This window comes from Balaenoptera physalus (assembly GCF_965194825.1).
Source record: "Balaenoptera physalus genome assembly, chromosome: 11".
NCBI classification, from domain to species: Eukaryota; Metazoa; Chordata; class Mammalia; order Artiodactyla; family Balaenopteridae; genus Balaenoptera; species Balaenoptera physalus.
Window position 1 is genome coordinate 66,642,235 of NC_138896.1, and position 23,639 is coordinate 66,665,873.

Here is a 23,639-nt window from a genome sequence, read left to right on the forward strand (position 1 = left end):
GATGTTGAGCGGCTTTTCATGTGCTTTTTGGCCATCTGTATGTCTTCTTTGGAGAAATGTCTATTTAGGTCTTCTGCCCATTTTTGGATTGGGTTGTTTGTTTTTTTAATATTGAGCTGCATGAGCTGTTTATATATTTTGGAAATTAATCCTTTGTCCGTTGATTTGTTTGCAAATATTTTCTCCCATGCTGAGGGTTGTCTTGCGTCTTGTTTATGGTTTCCTTTGCTGTGCAAAAGCTTTGAAGTCTCATTAGGTCCCATTTGTTTATTTTTGTTTTTATTTCCATTACTCTAGGAGGTGGGTCAAAAAAGATCTTGCTGTGATTTATGTCAAAGAGTGTTCTTCCTATGTCTTCCTCTAAGAGTTTTATAGTGTCTGGTCTTACATTTAGGTCTTTAATCCATTTTGAGTTTATTTTTGTGTATGGTGTTAGGGAGTGTTCTAATTTCATTCTTTTACATGTACCTGTCCAGTTTTCCGAGCACCACTTATTGACGAGACGGTCTTTTCTCCACTGTATACCTTTGCCTACTTTGTCATAGATTAGTTGACCATAGGTGCGTGGGTTTATCTCTGGGCTTTCTATCTTGTTCCATTGATCTATGTTTCTGTTTTTGTGCCAGTACCATATTGTCTTGATTACTATAGCTTTATAGTATAGTCTGAAGTCAGGGAGTCTGATTCCTCCAGCTCCGTTTTTTTCCCTCAAGATTGTTTTGGCTATTCGGGGTCTTTTGTGTCTCCATACAAATTTTAAGATTTTTTGTTCTAGTTCCATAAAAAATGCCATTGGTAATTTGATAGGGATTGCACTGATCTGTGGGTTGCTTTGGGTAGTATAGTCATTTTCAAAATATTGATTCTTCCAATCCAAGAACATGGTATATCTCTCCATCTGTTCGTATTATCTTTAATTTCTTTCATCAGTGTCTTATAGTTTTCTGCATACAGGTCTTTTGTCTCCCTAGGTAGGTTTATTCCTAGGTATTTTATTCTTTTTGTTGCAATGGTAAATGGGAGTGTTTCCTTAATTTCTCTTTCAGATTTTTTGTCATTAGTATACAGGAATGCCAGAGATTTCTGTGCATTCATTTTGTATCCTGCAACTTTACCAAATTCACTGATTAGCTCTAGTAGTTTTCTGGTGGCATCTTTAGGATTCTTTATGTATAGTATCATGTCATCTGCAAACAGTGACACTTTTACTCCTTCTTTTCCAATTTGTATTCCTTTTATTTCTTTTTCTTCTCTGATTGCCATGGCTAGGACTTCCAAAACTATGTTGAATAAAAGTGGTGAGAGTGGGGGCTTCCCTGGTGGTGCAGTGGTTGAGGGTCCGCCTGCCAATGCAGAGGACACGGGTTCGAGCCCTGGTCTGGGAAGATCCCACATGCCGTGGAGCAACTGGGCCTGTGCACTGCGATGAAGAGTGGCCCCCGCTCGCCGCAACTAGAGAAAGCCCTGGCACAGAAATGAAGACCCAACACGCCAAAAATAAATAAATAAATAAATAAATTTATTAAAAAAAAATAGTGGTGAGAGTGGACATCCTTTTCTTGTTCCTGATCTTAGAGGCAATGCTTTCAGTTTTTCACCATTGAGAATGATGTTTGCTGTGGGTTTGTCGTATATGGCCTTTATTATGTTGAGGTAGGTTCCCTCTATGCCCACTTTCTGGAGAGTTTTTATCATAAATGGGTGTTGAATTTTGCCAAAAGCTTTTTCTGCATCTATTGAGATGATCATATAGTTTTTATTCTTCAATTTGTTACTATGGTGTATCACAGTGATTGATTTCCGTATATTGAAGAATCCTTGCATCCCTGGGATAAATCCCACTTGATCGTGGTGTATGATCCTTTTAATGTGCTGTTGGATTCTGTTTGCTAGTATTTTGTTGAGGATTTTTGCATCTATATTCATCAGTGATATTGGTCTGTAATTTTCTTTTTTTGTAGTATCTTTGTCTGGTTTTGGTATCAGGGTGATGGTGGCCTCATAGAATGAGTTTGGGAGTGTTCCTTCCTCTGCAATATTTTGGAAGAGTTTGAGAAGGACGGGTGTTAGCTCTTCTCTAAATGTTTGATAGAATTCACCTGTGAAGCCATCTGGTCCTGGACTTTTGTTTGTTGGAAGATTTTTAATCACAGTTTCAATTTCATTACTTGTGATTGGTCTGTTCATATTTTCTATTTCTTGCTGGTTCAGTCTTGGAAGGTTATACCTTTCTAAGAATTTGTCCATTTCTTCCAGGTTGTCCATTTTATTGGCATAGAGTTGCTTGTGGTAGTCTCTTAGGATGCTTTGTATTTCTGCAGTGTCCACCGTAACTTCTCCTTTTTCATGTCTAATTTTATTGATTTGAGTCCTCTCCCTCTTTTTCTTGATGAGCCTGGCTAATGGTTTATCAATTTTGTTTATCTTCTCAAAGAACCAGCTTTTAGTTTTATTTATCTTTGCTATTGTTTTCTTTGTTTCTATTTCATTTATTTCTGCTCTGATCTTTATGGTTTCTTTCCTTCTGCTAACTTTGGGTTTTGTTTGTTCTTCTTTCTCTAGTTCCTTTAGGTGTAAGGTTAGATTGTTTATTTGAGATTTTTCCTGTTTCTTGAGGTAGGCTTGTATAGCTATAAACTTCCCTCTTAGAACTGCTTTTGCTGCATCCCATAGGTTTTGGATCATCGTGTTTTCATTGTCATTTGTCTCTAGGTATTTTTTGATTTCCTCTTTGATTTCTTCAGTGATCTCTTGGTTATTTAGTAACGTATTGTTTAGCCTCCATGTGTTTGTGTTTTTTATGTTTCTTTCCCTGTAATTGATTTCTAATCTCATAGCATTGTGGTCAGAAAACATGCCTGATATGAGTTCAATTTTCTTAAATTTACTGAGGCTTGATTTGTGACCCAAGATGTGATCTATCCTGGAGAATGTTCCATGCGCACTTGAGAAGAAAGTGTAATCTGCTGTTTTTGGATGGAATGTCCTATAAATATCAATTAAATCCATCTGGTCTATTGTGTCATTTAAAGCTTCTGTTTTCTTATTTATTTTCATTTTGGATGATCTGTCCATTGGTGTAAGTAAGTGAGGTATTAAAGTCCCCCACTCTTATTGTGTTACTGTCAATTTCCTCTTTTATAGCTGTTAGCAGTTGCCTTATGTATTGAGGTGCTCCTATGTTGGGTGCATATATATTTATAATTGTTATATCTTCTTCTTGGATTGATCCCTTGATCATTGTGTAGTGTCCTTCCTCTCTTGTAACATTCTTTATTTTAAAGTCTATTTTATCTGATATGCGTATTGCTACTCCAGCTTTCTTTTGATTTCCATTTGCATGGAATATCTTTTTCCATCCCCTCACTTTCAGTCTGAATGTGTCCCTAGGTCTGAAGTGGGTCTCTTGTAGACAGCATATATATATGGGTCTTGTTTTTGTATCCATTCAGCAAGCCTGTGTCTTTTGGTTGGAGCATTTAATCCATTCACATTTAAGGTAATTATCGACATGTATGTTCCTATGACCATTTTCTTAATTGTTTTGGGTTTGTTTTTGTAGGTCCTTTTCTTCTCTTGTGTTTCCCACTTAGAGAAGTTCCTTTAGCATTTGTTGTAGAGTTGGTTTGGTGGTGCTGAATTCTCTTAGCTTTTGCTTGTCTGTAAAGCTTTTGATTTCTCCATCAAATCTGAATGAGATCCTTGCCGGGTAGAGTAATCTTGGTTGTAGGTTCTTCCCTTTCATCACTTTAAATATATCATGCCGCTCCCTTCTGGCTTGTAGAGTTTCTTCTGAGAAATTAGCTGTTAATCTTATGGGAGTTCCCTTGTATGTCATTTTTCGTTTTTCCCTTGCTGCTTTCAATAATTTTTCTTTTTCTTTAATTTTTGTCAATTTGATTACTATGTGTCTCAGTGTGTTTCTCCTTGGGTTTATCCTGTATGAGACTCTCTGCGCTTCCTGGACTTGGGTGGCTATTTCCTTTCCCATGTTAGGGAAGTTTTCGACTATGATCTCTTCAAGTATTTTCTCTGGTCCTTTCTCTCTCTCTTCTCCTTCTGGGACCCCTATAATGCAAATGATGTTGCGTTTAATGTTGTCCCAGAGGTCTCTTAGACTGACTTCATTTTTTTTTCATTCTTTTTTCTTTATTCTGTTCCGCAGCAGTAAATTCCCACATTCTGTCTTCCAGGTCACTTATCCGTTCTTCTGCCTCAGTTATTCTGCTATTGATTCCTTCTAGTGTAGTTTTCATTTCAGTTATTGTATTGTTCATCTCTGTTTGTTTTTTCTTTAATTCTTCTAGGTCTTTGTTAAACACTTCTTGCATCTTGTCGATCTTTGCCTCCATTCTTTTTCCGAGGTCCTGGATCATCTTCACTATCATTATTCTGAATTCTTTTTCTGGAAGGTTGCCTATCTCCACTTCATTTAGTTGTTTTTCTGGGGTTTTATCTTGTTCTGTCATCTGGTACATAGCTCTCTGCCTTTTCATCTTGTCTTTCTTTCTGTGAATGTGGTTTTTGTTCCACAGGCTGCAAGATTTTAGTTCTTCTTGTTTCTCAAGGAGGAGCATCTTTTAAGGAATGGGTTTATGATTCTAATATGGCTTCCGTGACTCTGGAAACTGCACATAGCAGATATAGGATGAATTATTTAATAATGATTTGATGACAGATATTTAATTTGAAGAAAAATAATGTTAGATCTTACCTCATCTCTTCCCCCAAAGTAAAGTACAGATAGACTAAAGAGCTAAATGTAAAATACAAAACTGCAAAGTATTAAGAAAATATAGGAAAATATTCTAATAACCTTGGAGATTTAAAACCTTCTCAAACAAGGTACAAAATTTAAAGGAAATGAAGAAAATAATTGATAAATTATTAGTAACAAAAATTTTTGCATGTAAAGTATACTTAAATAAAGTTAAGTTGAAAGTGATAGACAGTGGGAGAGTATCTTCAGTGTGTAACCATCAAAGAACTAACATCTACAGTATAATTAGAAAATAAAACTAATTCCTAAAAATCAAGAAGAAAAAGACAGTTGGTCTGACAAAATAATAGAAGAAACATATAAATGTGTCTTTCACAGAAGGAAAAATGCAAATAGCTGTAAATATAGGAAAAAATGCTCAATCTTAGTAGTAACTATGTTAACTAAAAAGAAATATATTTTTTTCCTCACATAAAGTTGGCAACAGTTTAACAGACTGACAACACCGAGTACTGTTGACAATATGAGAAAATGTGCTCTACGGTGCATGGCTATGTAGACTGCTATGAAGTTTTGGGAGTTTAATTTGGCAAGTACTCATTAAAATTAAAGATCCATCTATGCCTCAAGTCAGAAATTCTACTCCTGTACTTGTATAAAGAGCTTTGCACAATAATATTTTCTGCAGTATTTTTTATAACATCAAACATTGAAAAAGTCTTGAATATCCATCATTATGGGAAGTATTGATTGTGGATTCCTCCCCACCTTGGAACAGTGAAGAACCGAGGAGGTTGGGAGCGATATTTGGAGCAACACTGATAAAGTTCTCGTATCATTAGCATTGCTTAGAATTGTCTGTGCATGGTGCAAGGTGATAATTAAAAAGACTGACTTTGGTTGGATTTATTATTGTTTTAAAATTCTCATCAGGCAATGCACCCTTACTGCTTGCGCCCTGGACGGATTGCTCCCACTCCCACACTCCCCGCTGAAGACCACTGTGATGCAATCTTTTGCAGGTACTGTGCAGAGATCTGTGTGCTCTGACTTTTCCATCACATGCTGTTAGGAGAAAGAGGTGGAAGAATATGGGGAGTAGGATGCCGATTTTGCTAAAACACAGACACATTTACAGAACTATATTTCTAAATGTGCTATACATATATGATGCACAAATACAAATGTAGTCATTTGGGGAGAGATGGCAGGGATTTAGGGTTGTGGTCAAAGGAGACTATATTTGTATGTTTTAATAATTTTTATATTCACTTATTTATATAACTTATAAGTATGCAAATAGTTTATATATATATACTTTTTTTGGTGGGGGGTGGGGGACGAGAACTGCCCTAGTAAACTAAATAGAAGGGAGGACGAGGAGGGCCAGGGTTTTGAAGTCCCCAGAAGTGCAACGCCGTCGCCACCTAGTGGTGGGGAAAGGACACTGCCGAGGAGGCAGACACAGAAGACGTCCTGGATCCTTTCTGCTGGCCCTTGCCTTCTCCCTGTTGACGCCTTGCAAGGATAAACAGCAGAAGACAACTTACAAGCCACCTCAGAATAAATAGGAAGCTTCAGGCACCTAGTTATGGTGGATAGGTGGCATTTTATACCTGCCAGTGAATCATGCAGACAACTCTCAAGAATATCCCTTGAGGCAAGTCACCCAGAGTCCCTGGAAAACAGTCTCCACTTGAGCTAGATGATAATGATTCACAGTTGAACAGAATTTTATATTTCTCGTTTATGATCACAACAATCTCACATGGCAGATTTGTAATGATCTTATTTTACAGAGGAGAAAATGAGAGCTTGGACCAAATTTCTAGGCAATATATTAGCAGGTCAGGCAGCACTGATGCTAAATTCTGTGACCTGAGGACCTCTGAGTGCATGACTGTCTTTTTGTTTTAATTTTTTTTTTTCATGACTGTCTTAATGGGAGCCCCAGGATCAGGGATCTGGCTGACACATTCATAGAAGGTCACTGTAGCAGAGGCTGGTGATGTCCCAGGCTGTATCCCCCAGACCTACATGAGTTGCCTGCACCCACAGGGGACGATCTGTGGCTCACTGATAGTTTCCCACCTCAGACCTGGCTCTCTCTCTTCTTCTCCATCTGAGGGATTTCTCAGGCACCATCCATGCAAACCTGGCTGTGTATGGAGTTTATGCCCACCCTGGGTGGGACCTCTCTCTACCAGTGGGAGATGGGAGACTAGGTAACTCTTCCCCGTCTTCTAGTAGGAGAATTCTGAGCTGTGATCCACATGACTTCTCAGCGGGTCCCTGGTGGGATGGAGCCCCAGTTGCCTATATTGTATCTTCATTGGCTTTTCTCATTTCCCCGTTTCACTCTTGGGTTTCCTGGGATCGCCTCTCTCATAAACCTACGTCCAAATCCTTAATTCCAGACCTGTTTTTGGTGGAACCCAAACTAAGAATGCAAGGCATGGTAGCTGGGTACTATGGGAGATGCAATGACATTCAGAAAGTGAGTGTGGTTTCTCCAGGAGCCTAAAAAGTCAAGTTGATAGTAATGCAAGTAGCTGTGATGACGTGCCTACAGAAAGCAGAGGCAACGTAACTAGATCTTCCATAAGGCTCACAGTTTCAAATAGTGCAATCCATTGCTTTTAGGCATTTAAACTTTCCAGGCTACATGTGTCCTTTTTGAGTTTAGAAAATACTGCTATGGGAAGGCCAGAGTCAGCATCACAAAGTTCAATATTCAGTTCATGGTGATCACAACCAGGAAGAGGTGAGGGCGAGGACACAGCATGATCACAGGCATAGAGCTGGGGATGAGCAGGGTTTATTCACAGAATATAAAATTAATCTGGTTGGGGGTCCATGAACTACCTGAAATTGTAAGCAAAGTATATGTGTGTGTGTGTGTGTGTGTGTGTGTGTGTGTGTGTATGTACAGGTCCATTTTTCTAGGGAGAGATTCTATAGCTTTAATCAGATTCTCTAAAGCGGTTCATGAGGTAAACCGTGAGGGAGGCGGCACTGAGGATTCCGAGGAGGCTTGTGATGGGGACTAAAAGTCACAGAATGTTAGTAAACTGTGCCCTGAATTATCACATTGAAACAATACTGTCTGTGCCCTTGTGCTGTGTTCTAGGACAGAGGTCAGCTCTTTATAAAGTTATCTTATTCACTCATCACAACCATTCTTTGAAGTGAGTTCTAATATTATCCCCATTTGACAGATGAGGAAACTGAGACCTAAAAAGATGCCTTGTCCAAGGTCACACAGCTGGATTTGAACTCGAGCAGGCTGACTCTAAACCCCATAGCCTTAACCCCACACCAGTGGCCATTAGACTTTAATGCACAGAAGAATCACCAAGAGAGCTTGTTATAACAGAGATGCCTGGGCACCATCCCCAGAATTTCTGATTTAGCAGCTCTGGGGCAGGGCCTGAGGATCTGCATTTCTAACAAGTTCCCAGGTGCTGCTGTGGCTGCTGGTCTGGGGGCCACACTTTGCAAACCCACTTTGAACTCTAAGCTTTCATCTCCAGAGAGGAGGGCATGGGCCTCCAAGAGTTGTGACTGAGCAGCAAAACCAAGATGAGAATCCGGTTCTATGGATTCTGAACCCGGGACTCTCCACACCACTCCTGCTTGGAGGAGGGCACAGCCTACTGAAAAATGTGTGTGTGCTTGCACGCACCCAGCTTTATTACCTGATGTGTGTCCAGCTCCGGGGGATGGCCGCTGGGGGAAGATAATTCCTTGCTTGTCTCCTCCGAGCCCACCCGGGCCCTTCTCCACCTCCTGGCCCTCCGATCTGCGGGATGGGGGGCCTCCTCAGGCTCGCTGCTGTCTGAGGTCTCCCTGCTGGCTGCCTGGGGGTTGAAGTTCACGTCTAGCTCTCCCTGTAGGCGCATCTTCTCGGCTGAGGGATTCCTGGGGGCCTTCCTCTGCAACCAGGACAGCCTGGCCCGGCGCCCAGCTTCCCGGGAAGAGCCTGCCGAGGAGGTTTCTGAGTCAGAGCACATGGCCTCGGGGTTGGGGGAGAGCCCGGAGTAGGCGGAGGGGCCTTGGTCTGAGCCCTGGGCTTGCATGGGCTGAGGCTGGGGGTTCCTGGCCAGGCTCTGGGGCTGTGGGCACAGCGTGCTCAAGGCCTCCTTCCAGTCAAAGTCCTCCTCGCTGTCGGAGCCCATCTCATCGTAGGCAGACGCCACGCTGGAGGCCGCCTCCAGGGCCTGAAACGTGCCACTCTTAGGTTTGGCCAGCAGGCGGGTTGGGGGCAGAGCCCCATCCTTCAGGGCCATCCAGTTCCCGTCGGGGCTCTGCAAAACTGGGGCCACATCTGCAGGCAGGAGGGAGAGAGAAATCAGAGAGGGGCTGTTACCACCTTAGAACAAGGGGCCCCGCCAAGACCTCCCCTGTGCCCCTCTTCCTAGAGCACTTTCTGGTCTCCCCACCCAGACGTGGCCTCCTCCTTCCCTGAGTTGCTGTGACAGACTGTCTGGTTCATTCCATGATCCAACTTGGGTTCTGGCTGATCACGCACAGGCCTGGGCCCTCCTCCCCGATGACAAGGGCCCTGCGGCAGGGTCTGGGTCTCAGTCATCTCTTTGGCCTGCACTGTCCCAAAGCCAGCTCGTGCAGAGGAAAGAGCAGAGGCTGGGAAGTCAGAGGGCCAGGGCAGAGAGCAGGCTCAGCCACTTAGCCTCTGTGTGAGTCTCCGAGCTTGGGTCTCTGGTTGGTGAAAAGGGCACAGCTAATACTTCTCTGGGCTGCTGAGAGGATGAAATGAGGTGAGGCTCGTAAGTGTGTTACACATACCTGCTCAGAGCAAAAGATGAATTCTTAACAGCTCTTTCCCCCTTGCCTATAAATGAGGCCACTGTAGGGCAGGGCAAAGAACAAGAACCTTGAATTCAGGCAGAGCCAGGGCTGAGCCCCAGTCCTGGCCATTACTAGCAGGTGACCTTGGTCAGAGAGCATCTCTGAGCCTGTTTCCTGACCTGTCGGTGGGGACAGTGTGACCCTACTGGGCTGTCAGAGGATTTTTATGAGATAACATATGTGAAGCATCCATCACAGTGCCTACTACAATGAGGGCCCCCAACTATTTTTATCTTCCATCTACTGAATTGAATTATACCATTATTATTTAACACCTGACTGGACCAGCACCTGTGTACTCCTTGTACATGTGTATAGAGGACAGATATATTTATACCCTACATCTGTACCCTATAGTTCCTCTTCAGTACTACAACACTGTTTCCACTGACTGTGTGAACGTTCAAAAGAGAGGCTAACCAGGGTATTATTACCTTTGACATGTTATGGGCTCTACCTGTGATAATATTAGGTCTTCTGGAAAAAAGGGCTCTATTTTGTTGGCGTCTTCCCCAGTGCCATGTCCCAAGATCAACATTCAGGTACTGCAGAAGGCAGCAACTAAAGGGCCCATCAGGGTTTCTCTAGAAATGCTCAGGCTCTCTCTCAGTTGAAGCTAGTAATGGCCAGTGAGCAGCAATCTTGCTTTTCCTAAGGCTTTCTCTGGTTACCAGAGCCTGTGCTGGCTGCCCTGAGGCAGGATGGAATCACCACCTCCTGGGAGCAGCCCTCACCAATGACTGGGGAGCTAGGGGATAAGTACCCCAGCTCCCTTGCCCATTGGGACTCTTGGAGTTCCCCAGTGGGGCAAGCTCGTCACCCATGGTCATACCCTGCTTCATAACAAGTCATTTGTTGCCTATTTTCCCTTCCCCGTATCATATCCCCACTCTCCTCCCTGTGGTTCCAGGTTCACCTCCAAATAAACTATAGGCCCTCAGATCTTTTTTTTTTTTAATGGCCTTTATTATGTTGAGGTAGGTTCCCACTATGCCCACTTTCTGGAGAGTTTTTATCATAAATGGGTGTTGAATTTTGCCAAAAGCTTTTTCTGCATCTATTGAGATGATCATATGGTTTTTATTCTTCTGTTAATATGGTGTATCACATTGATTGATTTGCATATATTGAAGAATCCTTGCATCCCTGGGATAAATCCCACTTGATCATGGTGTATGATCCTTTTAATGTGCTGTTGGATTCTGATTGCTAGTGTTTTGGTGAGGATTTTTGCTTCTATATTCATCAGTGATATTGGTCTGTAATTTTCTTTTTTTGTAGTATCTTTGTCTGGTTTTGGTATCAGGGTGATGCTGGCCTCATAGAATGAGTTTGGGAGTGTTCCTTCCTCCGCAATTTTTTGGAAGAGTTTGAGAAGGATGGGTGTTAGCTCTTCTCTAAATGTTTGATAGTATTCACCTGTGAAACCATCTGGTCCTGGACTTTTGTTTGTTGGAAGATTTTTAAATCAGTTTCAATTTCATTTCTTGTGATTGGTCTGTTCATATTTTCTATTTCTTGCTGGTTCAGTCTTGGAAGGTTATACCTTTCTAAGAATTTGTCCATTTCTTCCAGGTTGTCCATTTTATTGGCATAGAGTTGCTTGTAGTAGTCTCTTAGGATGCTTTGTATTTCTGTTGTAACTTCTCCTTTTTCATTTCTAATTTTATTGATTTGAGTCCTCTCCCTCTTTTTCTTGATGAGTCTGGCTAATGGTTTATCAATTTTATCTTCTCAAAGAACCAACTTTTAGTTTTATTGATCTTTGCTATTATTTTCTTTGTTTCTATTTCATTTATTTCTGCTCTGATCTTTATGACTTCTTTCCTTCTACTAACTTTGGGTTTTGTTTGTTCTTCTTTCTCTAGTTCCTTTACGTGTAAGGTTAGATTGTTTATTTGAGATTTTCCTTGTTTCTTGAGTAGGCTTGTATTGCTATAAACTTCCCTCTTAGAACTGCCTTTGCTGCATCCCATAGGTTTTGGGTTGTCATGTTTTCATTGTAATTTGTCTCTAGGTATTTTTTGATTTCATCTTTGATTTCTTCAGTGATCTCTTGGTTATTTAATAACATATTGTTTAGCCTCCATGTGTTTGTGTTTTTTATGTTTTTTTCCCTGTAATTGATTTCTAATCTCACAGCATTGTGGTCAGAAAAGATGCTTGATATGATTTCAGTTTTTCTTAAATTTACTGAGGCTTGATTTGTGACCCAAGATGTGATCTATCCTGGAGAATGTTCCATGTGCACTTGAGAAGAAAGTGTAATCTGCTGTTTTTGGATGGAATATCCTATAAATATCAATTAAATCTACCTGGTCTATTGTGTCATTTAAAGCTTGTGTGTCCTTATTAATTTTCTGTCTGGATGCTCTGTCCATTGGTGTAAGTGAGGTGTTAAAGTCCCCCACTATTATTGTGTTACTGTCGATTTCCTCTTTTATAGCTGTTAGCAGTTGCCTTATGTATTGAGGTGCCCCTATGTTGGGTGCATATATATTTATGATTGTTATATCTTCTTCTTGGATTGATCCCTTGATCATTATGTAGTGTCCTTCCTTGTCTCATGTAACATTCTTTATTCTGAAGTCTATTTTATCTGATATGAGTATTGCTACTCTAGCTTTCTTGTGATTTCTGTTTGCATGGAATATCTTTTTCCATCCCCTCACTTTCAGTCTGTATGTGTCCCTAGGTCTGAAGTGGGTCTCTTGTAGACAGCATATATATGGGTCTTGTTTTTGTATCCATTCAGCGAGCCTGTGTCTTTTGGTTGGAGCATTTAATCCATTCACATTTAAGGTAATTATCGATATGTATGTTCCTATTACCATTTTCTTAATTGTTTTGGGTTTGTTTTTGTAGGTCCTTTTCTTCTCTGTGTTTCCCACTTAGAGAAGTTCCTTTAGCATTTGTTGTAGAGCTGGTTTGGTGGTGCTGAATTCTCTTAGCTTTTGCTTGTCTGTAAAGCTTTTGATTTCTCCGTCGAATCTGAATGAGATCCTTGCCGGGTAGAGTAATCTTGGTTGTAGGTTCTTCCCTTTCATCACTTTAAATATATCATGCCACCCTTCTGGCTTGTAAAGTTTCTTCTGAGAAATCAGCTGTTAACCTTATGGGAGTTCCCTTGTATGTTATTTGTCATTTTTCCCTTGTCGCTTTCAATAAGTTTTCTTTGTCTTTAATTTTTGCCAATTTGACTACTATGTGTCTCGGCATGTTTCTCCTTGGGTTTATCCTGTGTGGGACTCTCTGTGCTTCCTGGACTTGGGTGGCTATTTCCTTTCCCATGTTAGGGAAGTTTTCAACTATGATCTCTTCAAGTATTTTCTCAGGTCCTTTCTCTCTCTCTTCTCCTTCTGGGACCCCTATAATGTGAATGTTGTTGCGTTTAATGTTGTCCCAGAGGTCTCTTAGGCTGCCTTCATTTCTTTTCATTCTTTTTTCTTTTTTTCTGTTCCGCAGCAGTGAATTCCACCATTCTGTCTTCCAGGTCACTTATCCGTTCTTCTGCCTCAGTTATTCTGCTATTGATTCCTTCTGGTGTATTTTTCATTTCAGTTATTGTATTGTTCATCTCTGTTTGTTTGTTCTTTAATTCTTCTAGGTCTTTGTTAATCATTTCTTGCATCTTCTCGATCTTTGCCTCCATTCTTTTTCCGAGGTCCTGGATCATCTTCACTATCATTATTCTGAATTCTTTTTCTGGAAGGTTGCCTATCTCCACTTCATTTAGTTGTTTTTCTGGGGTTTTATCTTGTTCTTTCATCTGGTACATAGCCCTCTGCCTTTTCATCTTGTCTATCTTTCTGTGAATGTGGTTTTTGTTCCACAGGCTGCAGGATTGTAGTTCTTCTTGCTTCTGCTGTCTCTCGGATCTTTGTATTAGGGTCCACTTCTGGGGTAAGCCAAACAGACACCCACATGATGCAAACGTGCAGACTTGCCCCGTCAGTGGAGCATTCACTCTCAGGGGAAAGGTGTATCCTTGGGGCCTTACAATTAGTCGCTAAGTCTGCCCTCGGGACCATCTTTGGGGCTCTGAATCTGATGCTTCTTCTCAGTGGCACACCCTTGGCCTTCTCTCCTTGAGGAGCTGGCTACTCTGTTCTCTGAGCTATGCCAAAAAGCTTTCATTTTTTTTTAACACTTAAACTATATCTTATTTTTGTGGTTGTCTATCCTGCCCCCCATCCCCCAACCCTGACCATGAGTTCCTTGAGGGCAGGGCCGCCTCTTCTTCACTGCTGGACTCCCAACCCCTGGCCAGTTCTGCAACCCATCCTGGGCTGGTAAAGACCACTCGCTTGTGAACACAGGCACCCAAAGGCTGCAGGGGAAGATGGGGCACTTGATGTGTGGCTCTACATGAGTCCAGCTGTCTGCAGCCTCTCCTGGGGCCATGGGAGGAAGCCAAAGAGAGAAGGCCCTAGTGATGCCACTCTGTGCCTGCCTCCAGGGTTGGCTGTGTTGTAGATGTGGTCCTGGGCCCACCTCCAACACCCACTACATGGTGGGCTGGGGTCTGCGCATCACCAGCTCCTCTCTTCCTCTGCCTTTTATAATTCCAGAGTGCATGTTGCTCTGGGAAAGCTAGAAGTTTGCCAGTTTTTATCTCAGCAAAAGCAGGGATGGCTCCATAAATGCCCAACCCCATGAAAACCTTGGTTGTCAAGCTGCATTGTGGGAAATTCTCAGAGCTCTGCCTGGGCTCCAGTACCATATTCCCTTCGTGCACTGGGACACCCTCTGGGACCCTGCTCTCCTCCATCCTCTCCTTTCTCCAAATTCTCACTCTTTCATGATTGTGTAGACAACTCACAGTTAGAAAGTCAAGACCAGGAACTGTCCCCTGATCTTCATTTCCCAGCAATGAGCACATGCTGTGTATATGGCAGATGCTCAGTCAAGGTCTACGAAGTGAAAATGTGTTTGGCGGGGGGACATGCATTACTTGCTGTAAGCACTGTCAAGACTGAAGACTGACGGTGGGTTTACTCAGCCCACAGTGTCCCCTACAGCTGACCTCAACCATGGACCAACAGGCTCCAGAGCCAACCCTTCCCCTGAGGCATAAACAGAACTGCTGAAAATAGTCCCGTTGACGTTACCCTTCTAAGATGACCTCTGCCTCTGGCCCTCCTCTGTTCTACATTTGTGCTCTGCTGAGACTGAGAAGTGCCCCCAGGGAATAACCTGCTTCCTGCTAAACAGATCAGACATCTTTCAAGACTTCTGGGGTTGGCCTGGACATTTTAGCATGTCAAGGACTGAGCAGTCCTCGGAAAAACCAGCAGTTTTCCATACAAGTGCTTTTATATTTTTTATTTTAAATCTTCATCCTGAGAGATGCATGGATTTTTGAGCTGAGTATGAAATCATTGTTCTGTGTGTGATGTTGTTGAACTAAGTTTTTTGTTTCTATGCAACTGATAAATTACACATGGGTGCCTTAGTTTAGAGAAATTTATGCACAAAATCATGTTTTGAAAACCAAGATCCTTTGCAAATTTTTTTGGAATGCTCGTAATTCAGCAGGAATGGTTTTGTGAAATGGAGTGTCTTTTAGAAGTGCTTATAATACCCCCTAAATTTGTTAGTTTCTAAGTCTGAACTTTGAAATGCTCTTTCTTTGTTGTTATTTGTTTACTTTTATGGTGTGGAGACACTTATTACCATGAGTAGTTGAAAAGCCCTGCAAATGTCTGAGGACCACATTAGCTGTGGTATCTTGGATACTGAAGTGAATGCCTGCTAGGTTGGATTGGTGTTCCTGGCCTACATATAATAAGACACCTTCTCCTAGTCCACATAGAACACGTAGCTGAAGGGGGGCTGTGTAGCCAAGTGATCTGAACACACTTGCCCACTGTCTCACGGGTCTCAGAAGGAAAACTGCCCATGTGGGAAACATGTCCACATTATATATTGTGTGCTGTGCGAGAGACCTCATGACTTGGTGGCCCAGCTGTCCCAAATGGACACATCCCCACTCAGACTGATGGTAGGAAGGGCTGAGCAACCACACGACAGCCGAGAAGCCTCCCAACAGCATTTTTGAGACCCACAGACCAAGCACATGCTGCTTAGAACAGTTACTTGTCTCATCCAGCCAGTCCACGCTCTTCCAGCTGGGCCACGCCTCCTCCTCCCTCAGCTGCCTCGATGCAACCTCCAGCGAAGAGGTCCTCAGGGCATCTTCTCTGCTGAGTGAGAACACAGACTGTGACCGCTGTGGAAAGAAAAGAGGGGAAGGGGTGACCTTGTAAGGCACAGTCCCCAGGAGGAGTGCCTTCAGATCCGCAGGCGTCCCACCGCATGGAGAAGACACAGCTGATGGTAATGGCTTTTCTCGTGTTGAGGTTTAGAAGTTGCAGATCAGTGCATCATGCCATATAATGGCACACATGGTTCCTGTTTATTCCATTGCAAGCACGCAGGCCTGCCAGAAAGCATCAGAGTTGTGGTGGAATCCGACAGAGCAGGTTCTCACATGGCTCCTGTTTACCCAGCCATTCTCTCGGCCAAGATTTCTTAGGGCCAACTGTGTGTGATGAAAATGAGAGCATCTTCCCTTCAAAGACCTCCAAACCTGAGCATTTCAGCAGTGTAAGTAGAAAGTTATAGCACAATCTAAGTGCTGTAATAGACAAGTGAACCAAGGATGATCAGTCCACAAGCCCAGAGCCTTTGCAACACATTCCCATTTAGTTAAAAAAAGGAAAATAAACTCTAACCTAAGGGCAAGTGGTAGAAAAGGGATTTCAAATGACTGACAAGAAACATGTTTGAGCTGTATCATTTCTATATGTTACAAATGTTATACTGCGAATCTGAAGCTCAAATGTTCTGTGTAGGGAATTTCATCAAACAGAAAGAGACCAATTTTTTCCATTGTCATTTAATGAAAGAATTCCCTTCTATTGGTGATTTACTTTGATCTTTCTATATGGGTGAAACAGGAACGAAAGCGTCTCTGAGATAGGAAGCGAAGTACCCATCTCTGACTCAGGCCCCAGGCAGTTTGGCGCCACCAGCTGGCCAACCTCAACAACAACAGCCCTGCTGCCTTCTCTCCCGCGAGGAACTGGCTCATCTTGGTAACTTTCTTCCTCTCCCGCCACAGGTCCTGAGAGTAGGAGACAAGAGGGGAGCATGTTTGGAGAGCTGTGGGCAGGGCCCTCGGGTGGCTGAGGCTGGACTCAGGACTCAGCTGTATCTGGGCTCCAAGACCACCTCTGCTACAACACCTTGGCTGAGTGACTCAATTTGTTGAGAAGCAGAAACCTAATCTTGCTCTGCACACAGTAATTGCATAATAAGTATGAGCTTTAAAAAGGTGTTTGAGAATAACAAAGGAGAATAGCAAACACCGGATCCAGGATATATAGGTGAGAAAATTGAGCATGATGACCAGGGTTTTGGGAGAGGACAATGCACTCTGTAGCCTTGCCCCAAAGGATGGTTAACCAGTCTGAGAAAAGACTCAGAGAGGACTGAGGATCGAGGCCCAGCATCACCGTCATCGCAGGCTAGGCCAGGGCCCAGCAGCCCTCAGACATAGGGCGTCTGGCACACTTTGTTGGAGAGGGTGGTACAGCCAGCTCTGGTCCAGAAAGAGTCATAGGAAACCTCTTCTATTTCCCCTCACAAGACCTTGAGGCCGATCCAGGAGGAAGATGGGTTTGCATAACAACTACGGAACGCTTTAAGCTGTGTACCAAGGGTCACAAACTGCCTCCCACCCCTTTGATTACAGAAGAGAGTATGACGGGTCTCCAGACCTGCCGTTCGATGCACAGTCACAGGTGTGGCGGAGCTCTCCCCCTCTTATCGATTAGATGAGATTCAGTGTGCATTCAGTTCAAACAGGCCACGGTCTGTGGGAAACCCCCTTCCTTATGCTGGGCTGAGGGTCCTGGCTGCTTCTATTCTTGCTGTGTTATACGACACTCTATTGCAACATCTGGTTTTTTGCCTGGTGCAAGCAACTGAGGGAGGTTAATGGACTGCTAAGGGTGACATCCCCAGCCCCTGGCACAGTAACTGGTAAGGAACTAGAAATCAATGAATGTTTACTGTGGAGTGAATGTGATTTGGGGTGGGCTACAGGATAGGTTTTCAGAAGTGCCTGATGATGATGATGATGATGATCTTACTAACTTCTTGGATGACACTGGGGATCAAGAGAAACAAAGAAGAAGCCCACTCTCATCCTCATTTATGTCATGGAGGGCAAGGTCTTACTTGGAGGAGAGAAAAGCTAACACGCTCGTCAAGTGGCTCTCAGTTGGGTACCAGTTCCATCATTCCGAGGGCACAGCAAGCACTGACCCTGTCTCTAGCGCCCTGAACAGCTCTGATACTTCACAACAACCAAGGTTTTCTTGGGGTTGGGTATTCAGGGGACCATCTATAATTTTGTGAAATCCTTGACAGATGATGAGCAGCTATCACAGAGGCAGAGATTAAGGGTGACAGTCTGTTGGCAAGTGAAGTTGTTAAAAATGAAGAAAAAAAATCCTTCCATGGCAAACCCCCATGTATTCAGGGGAACATACCCTTGACACGCCTCCCACCTTGGACTGGCAAGAAGACCCCCCTTCTGTGTGATCGCATGGCTCTTCCTGTCTCTCCTACAGTCCTATTCCAACATATCGACTCCTCCACAGACTGTGAGCTCCTTGAAGACAGGGATGGTCTTTTGGGTGTGACCCTCAGTCCCATGTTTGTGACTGAATTTGTAGGATGTAAGACACAGGTGTGGCCCTAAGGAGCTGATGGCCTATTGCCAGGTGCAGTATTACTGCAGCCTCACCTGAGCTGTTTTCTATACCCTGGTCTTTATTTTTCTATCTTCACACTTCTCACTGTAAATCACTGAATACATGTTTGAAAGAGAGGAAATGATAGTATTTCATTTTGCAGTGGCTCAAACAATATTTTGTGGCTGTAGGAGGTGGCTGGGCTCCATTTCTATAGGACAAAAATGCTCCCTCACCTACAAAAGCCAAGATCAAGCAATGAAAAGTCCTTCTGTGGTCCCAGCAGGGAAGATGGGATCTATGTTTTTCAGGAGTTGAGGATGCCAGGCTTTTGTAATCTATTTCAGGCAAGCCATTGTTTCACACTAGGAAAAACAGCTATACCCTGACAATCACAAGAATCCCCAAAGAGCTGACTCCAGCGCATCTCAGGACACTGCTGGCCTGCTGTCTCCAGCCAGGGTGGAAAAGCCCCAGACCCTAGACCCAGTTTTGCCACAAACTCATTGCAGTAAACATATTTCCCAGAAGATGGCGCAACCACGACACTTTTACTTGTCAGTTGGTTCAAACTCTGTGGCTCTCGGGAAGTGATGGGATTACTTGATTAATTTATTTGCCTTGTTTCCCTGGCTGGGCCCTCTGTGCCCACCCTTTCGTTCCCACCCACAGCTTTTGTTTTTCTTCTTCTTACCCACCCTAGGGTCCATGGAAGAAACAGGGCTGGTGATGTCAGGTCAGGCGGGCCTGAGTTACAGTGTCTGTGTGTGTATGCTGCGGGGCTGGGCATGGAGGGTGGAGTCCATGGGTTCAGGAATGTTAGCATGCCAGCAAAGCCTTGCAAAGATGGACTGAGAAGTTCAAACAGGCCCCGCCTCATAACTCTTTGGGCATGAATGGGTAGTGTGTTGGGTAGGGTCCACGCCAGCTCCTCCTCTTGCTGTGTGGGATCTTGGGAGGATCTGTTCTAAGCTTCAGTTTCCTCACAGAAAGGAATCAGTGCCATGTCTAGCACACAGAATGCACTCAGTAAATATCAGTCAAAATAATAGCATTTATTAAGCTCTGCCACTGAGCCAGGGCAAGACCTCCATCCCCTCACTCAGTCCAATTGGGTGCACATGAGTGAGTTGCGGCAGCCTGGAATAACTTGCCCAAGCACAAGGTTGGCGCAGGGCGGAGGCAGGGCTTGACCTTGGGTCTGTCTGGCTCCGAGGTGATGCTCTTCCATGCCCTCTTGCTGCTGTGCCTGACACCCTTTGCTGAAAGCCTGGGGACAAGGCACTCCTGGCTAGCATGCTCCAACCCAGCAGGACCTGCCATCCAAACCAGCTGGTTCTGAAGCTTTAGGCAAAACTTGCAGTGTGATCATCAGTTACCTTTGTTAAAGCTTCCTCTGCAGCCGCTGGTCCCCTGTGTGGGCAGCAGCGTCCTGTTCTACCTGTATTTCTTGGAATGGTATATTGTTGCTATGACTGCAATGATTATCATCACTGCCACCAGGGCAGGCTCCCTGGGGACCAGTCATGGCTTCAAAATAAGTTTTTGCTCTCAAGGAGCCCACATCATAAAACAGGGAGAGAATGTTTTTAGTATCAAGGGTTTATGGGCAAAGGGATCGATAACAGTGTTCATATGAATAACAACTGAGACATAGCTTTGCTTTGTATTTTTAGGGTCGGGCATAGTCATTAAATTCAATCCAATAATTATAACAATAATGAAAAATACTTTAGGTCTGCCCTATAGTCATTTAAAGGAGTGAGCAAATGTGAGGGAGGAAAATGACAAAAGCACAAAGGGAAAAGGCTGAGGAAAACAGGGAAGGATAGAGAAGAGACAGAGTCAGACAGAGATGCACCTTAGTCCCCGGGCATAGCGTATGCCCAGCCTCTGCTGTCATCATTATTATCAATAGGATCACCGTATTTATACAGAGACGACTTTTTATATACACGCGCCCAAAGAGATAGGCACTAAATGAATTATAACCCCTGCACTGGTGCCTTTCAGGATATTGCATTCTAGCTTTCTTAAGGCTTTGAAAGCTAGATTGCACTGACCCCCCTACTGGCAGAGAACCACACAATAAAGGAGGAAATTAAAAAGAGGACAATCACACTGAACTTTCTTTCAAGAGAATAGATGAGAAATCCTGTCAGCGTGGGGATGGATTAAGTTTGGGTTTTGCAGTTCAGCCCAAGGAGGGAGGCCTGCAGTGTTATGGGATTCTGCATAGTTACCCCTGGAGCCAGGGTATTCGTGTCCTCGGAGAACTGAGGATAAAGGAGGAAGCACTGCCAGGAGACCACTGGTTTAGGGCCATCCAGGGTCTGTAGGTCAAGGTGCCCTCCTGAAGATATCACGAAGAGGCCGTCCTTAAGCCTGCAGCCTTCCCGGCATCCCCCGCCAGCTTTGGGTCAACGTACTGATGCCCAGCTCCGCCCCAGACCCCGTGAGTCAGCGCCCCTGGAGTGGGGCTCAGGCAGATGAGGAAGATGAGCGTCTGGGGCGAGAACGGCTCGTGGAAAGGTGGGAAAGCCACCTTCCTCGAAGTCCCCAAGAACCGAGGCTTGGCCTGCTGGTTCACGTCCAGGCTCTGGCCAGCCTCCAGAAGCATTTCTGCTTTTATGCCCTCTGCTTCTCGCACCGTCTTTATCTAGCTCCGTAGACCAGAGCTGTGTAAGAAAACTTTTCAGGGAGGCTGGAAATGTTCTGTATCTGCACTGCCCAATAAAGTAGCCGCCAGTCCCAGGGGCTGTTGAGGACTTGAAATGTGGCCGACCAGTGTGACTGAAGAACTGGATTTTAAATTTAACTTTAATTAAATTGTCACTTGTGTCTTGTGGTCACCATATTGGACAGTGCAGACCTAGAACCTCTGGGATGAAAGGGACCTTAGGGATCGAGTCCATTGGTCTCACGTTTTAGAGGAGGAAGCTAGATCAAAAGCTTTGGAACAGGAAAAAGGTATTCAACTCCCGACCCCCCTGATCACTAGCTGTGGGAGCTTAGGCAAGTTATGCTAAAACTATAGTTTCTTTACCTATAAAATGGGCCCAGTAATACCTGTCCCCACCTTTTGGTGGAGAGTAAAAGAAATAACGTGTGATGGGGTGCTTTTCCCATGTCTTCCTTTCCAGTTTTTTTTTTTAATTGAAATATAGTTGATTTACAATACTGTATTATTTTCAGTTGTACAGCAAAGTGAGTCACTTACATATATGTAGTTTTTCAGATTGTTTCCATTATAGGTTATTATAAGATATTGAATATAGTTCCCTGTGCTTCACTTAGTATGATAATCTCTAGGTCCATCCGCATTGCTGCAGATGGCATTATTTCATTCTTTTTTATTCTGCCTTTCCAGTTATAAATTGCACCTGTGTGTTGCCCTGTCCCTTGCCCTGTGCTATGACTGTGGGCACCTGCAGCTGATAGAACACCAGCCCTGCTGGCCAGTCCTGCTCTTTCTTGCTGAATTTCCACACCGAGGGCCCAGCCTCTATCCCATTTTCCACACGTTCTTGCCGGGGCTGCTTAAACACATACCAAAGGATTACGGGCTTGGTGACTCTACCGCAGACGTGGCAGGCCCAGACCCTCGGGGCACAGGAAGGACACTGTGCTTTGTGGTTGGGGATGACGAACAAAAAGGTCTACTCACACCCCCGACTTCCCGCCCACGTCCATATGTGACCTCAGAAGGCAGTGGCAATTCTCTCGGCATTTCTCAGTTTCAGTAAAGCAAGTGCTCAAGTTGTAAGAGCACACCTGGCCTTCAGAAAGCCATTTTTTCCATGGGACTCAGTACAACTCTTTTCAGGATTAATTTTCAAAAGCCTATTGACATCGTTATTTTTCCTAGATTGGTCTCTGTGTAAAAAGCCACCTCCATGTGTGTAAGAGCCCAGGCCTCCTGGCCCTCACTCAGCGCTCTCTGCATCTCTCCCTGCCCTTCAGGAACCTCAGGCTGTCTGGCAGGCACATGTGCTAACTATAGATGTTAAGCGTGGTGTCCCCATTTCTGTGGGGAGAACGGCTCTGACCTGCACACATGCAGGGCACCTGTAGGGGGTGGGCCGGCATGGCGTGGGGACTCACCCAGGAGGTGGTGGAAGCTCGGTGGCCTCCCGGGGAGGCTGTGGTCCCCTCGTCAGCTGCCTTCGCACGGCAGCTCTGGGGCTGTGGCCACTCCGGCTCCTCTTCCACGTGCTGCTCACTTTTGCTCTTCTGTTTTCTTATGATCTGGGGAGGAGGCGGGTGACAAAGGGGACACATTATTGGAGAGGGCTCCAGTGCTATGTGGGGTAACTGGGACCATCTCTGGGAAATGTTTAGCCATGTAAGAGCTTAGTTTCAGGGTCTTCCCTGGCGGTCCAGTGGTTAAGACTTTGCCTTCCGGTGCAGGGGGTGCAGGTTCAATCCCTGGTTGGGGAGCTAAGATCCCACATGCCTCGCGGCCAAAAAACCAAAACATAAAACAGAAGCAATATTGTAACAAATTCAAAAAAGACTTTAAAAAAAATGGTCCACATCAAAAAAATCTTAAAAAAAAAAAAAGAGTTTAGTTTCAACAGAACACCATCTGATTTCAGGTCTGTCTTATGATAAAACAGCACAACTAAAGCCTTGAACATTCTACGTCACTTTACAGTTTACAAGTAGTCCTTTTACAATGCTGACAGCTTCTATTTATTAAGTGCCTACTGTGTGCCAGTCTCTGTGCTTGGCACCATATATGCTTTACCTCATTTAATTCTCAAAATAATTCTAAGAGCTACGTACTATAACTCTCCCCATTTTACAGATGATGAATGAGGCTCAGGGGTTATCGGTTAAGGACACACAGCTCATAAATAGTGGAAGTGGATCGCAAACCCAGAGTCTCTGGCCGTACATCCTGACTTTAGGAAGTGTCTGAAAGCCCTAAGGAGGTGGCAGATACCAAGCATCACGAGGGAAGGCTTCAACTTGTTTGCACCGCTTGCTAGTTTGGGCATGGCCACTTGGATTTAATGAGTCCATTTGTACGAAGGTCTCTGGGCTGGGTTCCTGGCTCCTCACCCACCAGCTCAATCCCTAAAGGCAACCACGTTCACACAGCTTAGTTTTTGCAGTGCAATTCAACCCCTCTGCATTAGCCCCAGAGTACAATGGAGAAAGTGAGAGGAACAGAAGAAATGGTGCCCAAGACAACAAAGGCGCCTATGGCGGCTCTTCTGCTCACCAAAGGCCCTGGTCCAGGCCAGGGTGGTAAATTGCAGCCATCTGGACGCTAGGGC

The 23,639-nt window shown here is 44.1% G+C and overlaps 1 protein-coding gene and 1 long non-coding RNA gene across 11 annotated transcripts in view; one reads left to right on the top strand and one right to left on the bottom strand.

The window, feature by feature from the left end:
* Positions 1 to 23,639, top strand: part of LOC309637797 — a 555,044-nt gene that overhangs the window by 170,415 nt on the left and 360,990 nt on the right. The window lies entirely within an intron of this gene.
* MYRIP (myosin VIIA and Rab interacting protein) overlaps positions 1 to 23,639 on the bottom strand; it is a 221,873-nt gene that overhangs the window by 50,657 nt on the left and 147,577 nt on the right. For all 4 annotated transcript variants that reach the window (XM_082412795.1, XM_082412793.1, XM_082412794.1 and 1 more), the window contains 3 exons: positions 22,459 to 22,602; positions 15,689 to 15,821; positions 8,419 to 9,047 (listed from right to left, as the gene is read on the bottom strand). In XM_082412795.1, the coding sequence (XP_082268921.1) occupies positions 8,419 to 9,047; positions 15,689 to 15,821; positions 22,459 to 22,602 (906 nt within the window). The remainder of the gene's footprint in view (positions 1 to 8,418; positions 9,048 to 15,688; positions 15,822 to 22,458; positions 22,603 to 23,639) is intronic.